Here is a 12,167-nt window from a genome sequence, read left to right as displayed (position 1 = left end):
TAAAGTAAATAAAGAAAAATGAAATGAAAACTTTAATTCTTCTGTGTTCAGGCCTTTTAAGAAAAGAAAAGTAATCCTAACTGAAAATGATTTGGACCACTCTTACAAATGACACATCATCTTACACCATAACATCAATTCCAAGTTGTAGCAGATATCTGGAGATCCGTTCACTGCCACCTGCCGGGTAAGTTTCTTCAAAAGGGGTTACAGCTTTCTTAGTGCTAGCGAGGGAAACACAGCCTTGTGAAAGACGTTGTGGGAGATCCCCACATGGCACTGGCTGTTCCAACCAACTTTGTCAACTTTGGCAGATCCATCTCATACTTGCCAGCAATGGCTTTGTGGGTTGTTTGTTTTTTTTTTTTTCCTCCCTGAAACCTGAGAATGTTTTTGAGATATACCCTTATTGTCCTCCTGGCTAGTTTTTGCTGTCCCTTCCTCTTTCCATGTCAGTCATACAGAAAGACTGATGCAATGAGCTTTCTTGAACGCTGTCAAAACAGTTCCGAATCCTTGAGACAAAGTCAAAGTGATTCACAGAAAGGCACAGCAAGACAGAGGACGATCCAATGCCAAAAAACTATCATATGATTTAGCAATAAAAATATGTGACTTTAAGCACAAAGCAAAGAGATTTTTGTTATACTGGGTCAAGAATTCAAGCAGTCAGAGCTAGAAAAAATAGTTTGTGATCGCAGCTTAAAGGTTTCCCTTTTGGAGGAGGTGCTAGAGACACTTTGGGTTCCACCACAAATTTAGACCGAACCTATGCTATGAAGAAAGATGTTACGAAGAGTTTAAAATTTTATTCAGGTAAATTTCAAGTTTTTGTCAGTTTGATCTGTTTTTAGTTGGAAGAATACTGAAAACAAGGGGGGGGGGGGAACTTATTTGCTGTAAGTAAAATACTAATAGAATACTGTAAGAAATACTTTATTGGATATTTTTTCCTTTATACAATATATAAATGCAGGCTAAGATAAACTCCAGAAAAAGTTCACAAGTCATTAATCATTAAAATTACAAACAGTAAAAATAGAATAATCAGAACTAATAGTTATTAACATAAAATTATGGATGTTAGAAATATTAATGGTTTGAGATGAGCAAATTTCAAAGCGTCTACTTCTCTCTAAGCCCTTATGCTCATCTTCACATGTGATCAGACACCTTAGACATGGAACTTCTCAAAGCTCCCCGAGAAAGATGCGTAACTTTTACAGAAGCTCTCCCTATCTCTCAGATTCAGGATGCTGTTTGCAATCTCCCCAAAACATTTATATCTATCTTCATTTGCTCAGAACCAATGACTCGTGCTATGTTCCCAAACTTTGTAATCTCAGTTGGAACAAAACATGGTACTGCCATCTCACCAGTCTAGCATCAACAGTTGACATTTTAAACAACACCACCATGTAGCCTATCATTTTCCTTTGTTGAACTGAGTGAAAAAATGAACAACCTATCCTCAAAAGAAAGTTATAGAAGCACCATATGAGAAAGATAGAGACAGGACACCCTTATCTGCATTCCATGTAGCACCTAATGGTGCAGGAAATATTTCAATGTAGAAAATTACTAAGTCACTTTAATAATTTCTTTATCGTTTGAGTTTTGTGAATAATAATACAGATGAAACCAGAAGATCATTAGTAACTGTTAAGACTATAACTTTGCCATCAGTGTCAAGTGAAATTATTCTGTTAACAGTTATATTTTCTCCATGAAGATTGCATATGTTGTTCATAGACATGGTAATTTTACATTCTGACCCCTCAAACAGAAAAGCTCAACTGAAATTCAAGTATGTTACTGGTATAAGCAATAGGAAAGCTTGAAGTCCAGAAAAATTAAGAGAGCAAGCTGTACTACTACAGCAAATCAGCGACAATAAACTCAACAGCACTAAAAATACATGTCACTTAAGATCAGTTAAAAGAGTTCTTTTCAAAAGAGAACAGCAATATATATAGTATGTCTAGTTCAAGTACTTTATTGTAGATGGCCTACCCATATACAACATCCAAAATAGTAACTTTATGCAATTGTTGTGTACGGAGAAAAAAACCTCATTATAATTCAAAACTAACGTGTAATCTTTCCCTTTTCAGAAATCACATAGGGAATCCAAATTAAGAACTCACATCAGTCAATTATGTATGTGCATAGACAATTAAATATTTTCAAGTGTTGTGTGTCAGTAAAGACATTATCCAAACCTACAGGTTTTTAGAATAAGTACAACTTCTATTCAAATAATAATGAGCTATACATGTTGAATGTGTTGTTACAGGTTGGACCTGGAGAGAGATTTGCTGCATCTACCAGGAAAGGGCGGGGGGGGGGGGGGGAAGCAAAAAGGAAAGCCAGGACAAATTAAGATTTAATCCAACTGAAATACTCTGAATTCAATAAGTACTCCAGTATGGAAAAAAAAAAAAAAAAAAAAAAATCTTCTGTACGTTATCTAACAAAATCACTTTATTTTAAAAGTTTTCTTTCATCAAAACCAGTATTCTAACGTAAAAACATAGAAGCATCAAACAGACTCCCCGAAAGTGTTACTGCGGTTTGGAATGTTATTTTCTTGACCTTTTCGAAATAATTTTGAGCTTACCTGAAAAAAAAAAAAATTGTATCTTATTTTTCTAAAGTCACCATGAATGAAGAAATATCAGTTCACACGGCTCAACTATAGACCCCAGTATTCAAGTATTTATCAACAAAAAGCAATTTCAAAGTAGCTGCTTTGCCAGTGTTCAGGGATAATAGCTGGACAATTCATCCATAAAATTAAGCCGACAATTCCACCATAAGTTTCTTGACAGAATTCTCATACCTGAAAATGTCAACTAAACATTATTCTTCTTTAGTCCAATAATAAAAGCTGTTATTACACAATGATTTCTTAATTCATCTGATTGTGCAGCATTCATCTGCATTGTGCTTTAAGGTCTGGGCCACCTCTTTTAGCATAATGGAGAGTCCTCTGGAGAAGTTTACATTATGATCATGATTTAATACCTTATGTCACTTTAGAATGTTGATGTATATGCAAAATTAAAATATTTCAACACAATTTGAAAGGCTATGCTTCGTAGAATAACATGTGAATGAAATTCTGTGTGTTTATAATGCTACCTTTAACATAGTGTTATAATGAATTACTTTCTTAGGCCTTCCACAGTGAAACCTTACTCCTACACACCTCGGCTTCTGTAGATTTAAAAAGATATAAAGATGCAAAAAAAAAAATAAAAATAAAAAATCTCTTCCTGGATGAGTTGCTATACCTCTTATTTGTTTGTTTGTTTGTGGGGGGGTATGCATGCATGCACAGTCTGGGAAAGGGAAAACAGAAAAACAACAACAGAGGTGGTTTGGGGGGAAGGAAGGCTTTTGAGAAGGAGTTACAGAAATAAAGGAAGGAGAGGGGCTCCTTTTAGAGCATCACAAAAGAAATGAAACATCATAAAAATGTGACAGTGGGCAAACGAACAAAGATAAAGGAATCTAGATAGAGGTAATGGAGTTTGTTTCATTTCAGTTGTGTTTTGGATTCCAAAGAGTTTCTACCAATTTAAAAAGAAACCTGTCTAGAAGTAAAAGTACACAGTGCTAGAATTATGGGTGGCTACAGAAAGTGAACCTCTATAAATGTACCTGGAGGCAGGAGTTAATAAACTAGGGCACCTGGTGCAAATTTGGCATAGTGTTGTTCCAGATATGGAAAACAGTCAATCACAGAGATTTACCACTAGACAAAAAAATGAAGAAAATGCTGAAAAAGAGACCATGAAAGAAGGAGAGCGATACAAGGGACAGGAATCCAAGAAATGCAGAGTCTAAGATCATAATTAGTAAGAAATTGAGAATGAGGTGGAAATATTTGAGAATCTATTGAAGGGAAGCAGTATGAAAATAAAAGTGGTTTTAACTGCATTGTTACAGCGGAAACAACAAAAGAGGCCAAATAGATTGGAAAGTTGGGAATTGAAGAGATCAGGCAGCAGGCTTAAACAAACAGAAGAGAATACTTTTCCCTCAAAGCACATAATTCAGTTCAGAAACTTGTTGTCACAGGTTATTGTGAAGGCCAAGATGATAAATGTTTTGAAATGGGACTGGACAAGCAGGTGGAAGATAAATACATTATAGTCCAAAGGAAAGGTGCAGTGGGACCTTTGGTCTTACACACTGTAGGAGATCTTCTGTTTGAAAATACATTTCAAAATATTAACGAGGATGTAACTTGGTCTTTCAGACACCTTTATTTGCAAAAAATAGCTTGCCCAAGAACAAAATACAAAATAATTCAGGGGCTGAAGTCAAGGGAATACTTTATACCCCTTTTTATTCTCCAGATTCTGAGTTACTGACTCAATTGCTTTCTACCATATGTATAATTGTGGCAGTAAGAACTGCCTTTACCATCCACAGCTGCTGATTCATGTTAATTTCCACATTGCTTTGATAGATAATTGATACATGACACATTATAGCTCTGAATATTTCCATCAGTTGAATGCATGCCTTTAGATTGGCAAATCAGGGTATTTCACCAACGTACCTTATTTCAAATGGGTCTGCAAATTATCAGATGCTGCTGTTGCCATTAAGAAGATTTCCCAATGACATGGACTGCTATCACCCACTCAATGTGATGTTGAACTAAGTCTTCAGCAGTGACTTCCAGACGTTATGAACTACTGCTATATACATAACAGCTATGTCTTCAGTTTGATTATGATGGACCACCTCCTTTCTCAGCTCCAGCTAAATCAATGCAGTTATTACCTAAGCTTTGCAAGTAGAATCTATGTTTTTGGGTTGAGCATCATAAGTTTGACAGTTAGCTCTGTTTACTGATGATTAATGACTAGTATTTGGACAAAGGTAAACAAAAATTCTTAATAAATTGGAAGAGAGTGAAAATTGCCTGGAGGCCATTACCAAAGAAAGGGTGTAATATATCTAGCCAGAATGTGCACTTCTAAAGCACTAAGCTCACCAATTAGAATACAGAAATGACAACAGCTACAGGCATTAAAGCTTGTGCCTTTGTTACTATGAGACAAATGTTTGAGCAAACTACATGTCTTGCCTTTGTACTGCTGCCTATAAACTCTGACTTTGTGCCCACCTTCCTGCTTCATGAAGTGTTTTCTTGACGTTTATTATTAATAATAAAAGTTAAGAAAAATGAAAGTAGCAGCCGTATTGATTCAGCAAAGCAGCATGAGCATATTTAATAGCCCATGCCTTCTACCTGATTCAAATATATTCACTTTCCTGAAGTCTGATTTCTTTGATTAGACTACAATTCTAAAAAGACTTTTTGTTATCAGATGCTAATTATATTAGATTGCCATTCATCTCCTTATAGCAATATTTATTTCCACTGCCACCACTTAACATCAAAACAGTATTACCTCATCACCATTTACAGTGGAAAAAATACTACTTTGCTGTATAATTTTGTGTCTAGGTTGGTTCAGTTAAAGGCATGAGACAATGCCTGCTTGGTTTGTACAATTTATATATATAAATACTTTGCTTGCCCTTAATCTCTAATTATGATAAACTATACCTTCCATTTTTAGGCAAGCTTCTCTCTATGCTAAAGCTGTCTAAATCTCCTCCGAGTTAGGAGGATAACTTCAGAAATTGAGAGAATTAGTAGATTGAGTCCCACTGAGAGGGGGATTTCATGGGGGGGTGGGGGTGGGAAGGAATAGAAGCCAGATGAAAATTTTACAACCTTAATAAAGAGAAAGACAAAAAAATCTGTTGAAGCAGAAGTGATAAAAGGAAAAAAAAAATGGAGGGGAAATCAGAGTGTGGAAAAGAAAAGCAAAGCAAAGCCGTGAATCAGGTTGCACTCCTCTGCCTCTGCAGAGGATACCTTCCATTAATGTCTTCTGCCTTCTCACACAAGCTCACCTGGAAAAACTGAATCAGCCTTAGTATCTCTCTAAAATTGGGCATGTGATTATTATTCTTTCTTTCCATCACTTCAACTCCTCTGGGTTCGAGTGTTTTCTAGAAAAACTATTAGCTGTTTAACAACTGTGGAGGTGGACTTTGAGTGCCTTCATTAAGGCAGTGGCTGCTAGCACTCAGGGCACTTACGCCTTACTCCTTATAGATCTGGTAGGTCACTTTTCCTAGACCTTACTTCCTTGACCTGCAATTTAAGAGAATCTCTTGTGAAGAGATTCTTTCCTCATGCAGATTCCTTCCCTCTCCTCTCCCACATCTTTGTGAATGTACCTCCCCTTATGTTAAACCTGGCATCTTCTTGGTTTTGGAAACCTAACATTCAAGGTAAGAAGGCATACTTACATGATAAATCAGCTCTAACAAAGGAGTAGGACAAAAAAATTATATCAACGCATTAGGCACAGGCGGAGGGAGGAGCAATCAAAAGGTGCTCCCAGGTATATTTAGGTAGATATAGGGGGAAAAAAAAAAATACATCCTCTATTAAGTGGATGAATGCATCTCAGAAAATGGTAAAAAGTAGGTTTGCTAGCCCCCAGAGAGAGAGAGAGAGAGAGAGAAAGAGAGAATATTCTATAATTTGGGGAGGATTATGTTTCACTAGAGACATTTGTGAATATAATGAGCTAAAGAGGGGATAAGACATTGCTTAAATGGATCTATATAACTGATCGTGCTACACTTGATAAAATAATTGTGTTAGTCTCTTCTGTACTTAAAATAAACTTAACAACTCTGAAATGCAGTAAGTTGTTAAGCAGTAAACATCATCACATACTCTGTCACATTACTCTCATTGTTTCAGAAACCTCAGAAGCACCTGACATTTACCTTCTCCAGTTCTAACACTGGAATTGCAGAAATGCAATTAGGGAAACTCTGGTACTCATAACAGAAAAGGTCAGCAATGTGCAAGCTAAACCTGATAACATGTCTAATGCGCTGCCAAACATAACAGAATGTCTTCCTGATAATGAATGATTTTACAGACTGCAATGAAACTGTTGCAAGATAATCAGATCAACAGGGGGCATGGCATTATGCGAAAGGCACACAGGAAATCGTGAAATATTCTTTGATAGAGGTATATTGTGAAGTCACCACAGACAGAAAAATCTACCATTATAAAAGGCTATGTTTTCAGAAATACTCACATAAATAAGTTGGGCAGAAAACACAAACGCCAGGAGCTTCAAACTTTGGTAAGCACAGGAGCCAGTACCTCATCAAAGGCAGTGCACTCTGTGCCTGCAGCCAACAACCAATACAGTACCACCTCTGGGTTGTAAAAGACATTTTTCTTTTCTTGTATTAATCAATGCAAGTAGAGCTTAGATGGTTCAGCTTTTATGTTAATACAGAAATACTCACGCAACAGTACAGGCTCTGTGTTCCTCATGCAAAGACCTCCTCCTTACTTGTGCCACTAATCGCACATAAACTAATAGGGAACTTTGAAAAAAAATGAAAAGTAATCTATGGGGTTCTTTTGACAAACGACATTTCATCAACAGTGCCAAAAACCAGCTCATTACTGAAAGCTGAAAGTAGCATTTATTAGAAGTTTTCTGCCAAATACCTAAAGGCAGGTTAAACCTTTAATGAAAAATGTTTTTGAGACCTTACAAACACCAAAGAAACGTACAATCATTATATCTGAATTCATCATAAGCAAATAAAATCTCTATCATTTGCATGTCCATTTACAGACTATAATTTATATTAGACTGTTTAATTTTATTTCATCATAGTTATAAGAAGTTGCATTTTTTAAAAAACTAGAGAAAAGAAAAAGTACCGTCATGAACTACAGTGGAGCTTTTGCCTGTATATTCACTTAGGTTAAAATTCAAATTACAGAACTCAGTCTTCCAGGAATTATCACATACATATCTGTGATAAGAGAACATTATGCTTTGAGACTGCTAGATCCATACTGAAAAACTATATCAACGGCAAATGCTAACTTTGTATTATAATTTCTCCTGTACCCAAACTGTATCAATCTATTTCATTATTAATGTAAAAGCCAGCTATTCTTTTCATGTGAGACATACTGTTGCCTAATTAATTAAGGAAAACAAACTGTAATTTTATGTGAATTTTCTTATTTTTTAATTTTACTAGAAGAAGCATCATGAATTTAGGACGTGGCATATTTTTGAGGATTGACTGCAACAATAGGCCAAATGATGATCAGCTAACTTCTATGAGCTGAATTTTCTCAGTAGCAGGCTATAACTTGTGTGAACAAAAGTATCTGATGTCCTGTCTTTGGTAGTCTATAAAAAAACTAAACAAAAAACCCCCAAACACTCATCTGTCTGGTATTTCCATATTTCCCTTCATATATCCTCTTGTGTCCTGGGTTACAGTGTAAAATGTGCCAAAAGGAACCAAAAAAAAAAAAAAAAAAAAAAAAAATTCTATTACCATCTTCAGGAGCTGTTGAGACCAGGTGGGGCGGTGCTCCCTGCCTCCCCCCTCTGGACTATCTCCTGTTACTGGGCACAACAATGCCTTATCGCCTGACCCATCGGTAACTCGCTCCTGGGCTATCTCCTGTTAATGGCCCATCAAGGAACTGCCTCACGACTCCCCATCCCATTGTGAGATGCTCCGCCCGGGGAGGGGGGGGGAAGGAGCCAAGCAGTCCATGCCAAATAAAAACGGAGATTTTGAACACCCTAGCAGCCTTTCTTCCACTGGATTCCCAGAGGAGCTTTTCCCCCCACTGGAGTTCCAGAGGACAAGAGCTACCTGCCGACCACTGGACCTTCGGAGGAAGACCAGACTCTTTTACCCGATTGCTGCTTCCACAGAACTACACCCATCACTTCAGGAGGACTGCAGCCAGCATCTTATCGGACTGCTACTGCCACCCTAACAGGGTGTCAGGTTGTATTCCTGACTCTGTCAGTGTAAACCAGTGGGTCGTTTGTTTTTCCCTGCCTTGTGTTATATATATATATATATATGTTAGTAAAGAACTGTTATTCCTATTCCCCATATCTTTGCCTGAAGGCCTGTTAATTTCAAAATTATAATAATTTGGAGGGAAGGGGGTTGCACTTTCCATTTCAAGGGAGGCTCCTGCCTTCCTCCACAGACACCTGTCTTTTCAAACCAAGACATCTTGTAACCAGCTTTATCTGAACATCATGTGCCGGAGGCAGGTATTTATAAAACTGTACCGACATACCGCAAAACATTTTTACGGGTGCAAAAAGTTTACAACATAAGCTTCGTTTAAACTGTATGAAGAGAGGTGATAAAAGGAAGTAAACACACTCCCCACAACTAGATGATAACATCAATAGAAGTGCAATTATACTTCCAGCTTTTTAATGCTATTCTTTCAGCAATTATCATAAGCAACCAATTGTATTTTCTTGAAACGCTACATATGCATAATGTGCACCAAAAAACTAACGAGAACACACTCACCATGTACTATCAGGACATATTCTGTGCTGTTTCGGCCAATAGGATTTTTTGCTTCACATCGGTATGTGCCATTGTCTGTTTTGTTTAGGAAGCTGATGCTTAGAACCCTGCCGTTGACAACCATTCTCTCTGGATCTGGTAGTTCTCCACCGTCCTTTGTCCACAGTACTGGTTCTGGCCTGTTGGATCCAAAGCAACGCATTTAGTTAGATACACGAAGCATGTATATGCAACATATACATCACAAACAGTAGCATCAGCAACTCATGAATAGTAACCTGTCATCAAAGATTATTCAATGATTATTTAAGTTACTGGATATAATGAACTGTCACTATTACAACCTCACCATCCCGTATGGGAAATACTACATAAAGTGAAAGAACAAGCAGGGAAAAGAAGAGAAATAAAGTATACAGAATGGTAGTGGCCAAGATCTTTCCTAAATTAAAAAATAGTTCTTGCAAGGTTTCAGGATCTACAGTTTGACAAGATGCTTGGCCATCTAAGTGAAAAAGGCTTTCTGCTTGTGTCATGAGCAATACGGTCCTGTGTGGCTGAGAGGCATCAGAAATCACGGAGGCAGGCTGACGTAAATGGATTCTAAAATTCTTTAGGCCATTCACAAGTGCACTTGCATGCGCTGAGTGGTTTTCAAGAACCAGGCATATTAGTCTCAAAGTAGCACATCTTAAACACAATCTAAATTTGTTTCTGCTGCTGCATTGTGTCACAGCCCATCCCTTTTTCCACCCTTTCTGCATCCTTCCCTCAAATAACTGCTTGTTACACATGTTATCACAAGCAATATAAGATTTGACTTAAAATCCTGAATTTTCTTCTTTTGTAAAACCTCTGCTCTTGTGCCTCATGAACTCACATCAAACAGGCCAAAGGAAGAGCACTGACAGCGATAACCCCCTAGGCAAGTTAAGGGCACTGCAGAGAAGGGAACTGACCATCTGGCAGATTCACATGTATCTTCCCATCGGCAAGTGATATCTTAGTCCTTCCTAAAAACTCTCATGAAGCTCCACAGTTCATGAGATATGCCTAACAGACAGCAGGATGTATTTATTACTGGTATGCAGTCTTTGCTTATACGTAACAAGATCTATTTGCAAATTTACATGAGGGAAATCACCAAAAAGACAGGTCCTTGACTGGGAATGAACAGCTGGCTTAAGGAATCCTGACTACCTCACAGACAGAGCATCTCAGGTCCTTAGACACTGTTCAGTAAAGCAAGATATATACAGGCCACTACATTACTTGTATCTGGTAGCTTTGTATACTATAACCCAAAAATCAATCCTTTTTTTTGGGGTATGCTACTTAAGTAATTTCAGTCAGAAGCAGTTCTAGATTTGCACATTTATTTGGTAGGAGAATGCTACATTATATTTTCCTATCGAAGTATGCAGTTGTATGACTAATTAATAAAATACAAAATGCTGTTATAAAATCAGCAGATGCCAAATTAGTTGCTAGTCTTACTCAAGAAATACTTAATTTCAGTAATTTAAGCAGGTGTTCAAAGCCTATTAAATATAAGAAGTGTTAAGAATAAGAATTAAACCTAAATACCTATGGAGAGACATTTTGCCAAAATGTGGCCTCATGCACAGAAAAATAGTCCTAATGACTGCAATGACATGATTTTTTTTTAAGTTAGGCAAGACATGTAAACAAAGCGAGTTTTTCTGAAATGCATTTAGTGCTATATAAGTTAAATTTCTTTTTAATGTAAAAATACTATAGCTTATGTTTCTCTTGAAAGGTAACAGAGATTTATACACATTTTAGTAATATTTGGATGACACTTTGTTAAATTGTTGTTGAACTTGTTACCTAGACTGGCTATTCTCTGAAGTTATGATTTTCTTCGAAAATCATATACTCCGGGAACAAAACAAGATTCACATAATTTTAAAACAAAGATTAAGAACTGTATGGTATACCTTACCATAAATATGTCTTAATACTTTTCCTAAGTGCACTTTCAGGAACTGGTATCTAATGCAATACACACACTTCCTTTCTGCTTAATGTGAGCAGGGAATCTACGTGTCCATGCTGTTGCAGAAACATTGCCCTTCAGAGTTCACAACATTAAGGTGCGATTTGCTTTGATACGTTAAGGTGGATTTGTTCAATTTTCTAGCAAACTCCTCATTGTTCCCCATTTACCAGCTTACTGTGAATCTGTAATCCCAGGAGTGGAAACTCTGAAACACTTCTGCTACAATGTGCACCATTACCTTCATAAATGGCATGTTAAAGCAACTTCTGTGCAGTGGTAATTTATGGTACTCACATTTTAAATTGAAATTAGACTGCGTATCCTAGGGGAAAACCCATAGGATAACAAGTAAGTAAGAAATGGAGCCTTAGAAATAAATTATTCAGGGAGCTTTGTCATATTGTAATATACCAACTCTAGTCTTACACAGACTGCTTAGCTATGGTTGCAGAATGATGGCTGGCAGAAAATCACGGCTTGGAGAGAGGCAGATCTGCATACTCTGGGTGCTGGGGAAGCTGGTAATTAACAGTTAATATTAAGCCATCCTGTGCTGGCTTAGAGGCAGCAGCAGTGCAATTCCTGGGCAGCCGGCCCACGGTCAACACATCACGGTGGCCGGGCTCAGCTCTCACTCCATCTCACCACTCTCAGGGAGGATGGTGCCTAAAGCAGCAATTCCATCACAGCC

The 12,167-nt window shown here is 37.3% G+C and overlaps 1 protein-coding gene across 2 annotated transcripts in view; it reads right to left on the bottom strand.

The window, feature by feature from the left end:
• The window catches only part of CADM2 (cell adhesion molecule 2), a 124,207-nt gene that overhangs the window by 53,469 nt on the left and 58,571 nt on the right, over positions 1-12,167 (bottom strand). For both annotated transcript variants that reach the window (XM_086462919.1, XM_086462912.1), the window contains one exon: positions 9,454-9,632. In XM_086462919.1, coding sequence (XP_086319045.1) covers positions 9,454-9,632 — 179 coding nt within the window. The remainder of the gene's footprint in view (positions 1-9,453; positions 9,633-12,167) is intronic.

Source organism: Leptosomus discolor, chromosome 1, assembly GCF_034619465.1.
Source record: "Leptosomus discolor isolate bLepDis1 chromosome 1, bLepDis1.hap2, whole genome shotgun sequence".
Classification (NCBI taxonomy): Eukaryota; Metazoa; Chordata; class Aves; order Leptosomiformes; family Leptosomidae; genus Leptosomus; species Leptosomus discolor.
Note: the sequence above shows the minus strand (reverse complement) of the source record. Positions and strands in the feature narration are given on the sequence as shown.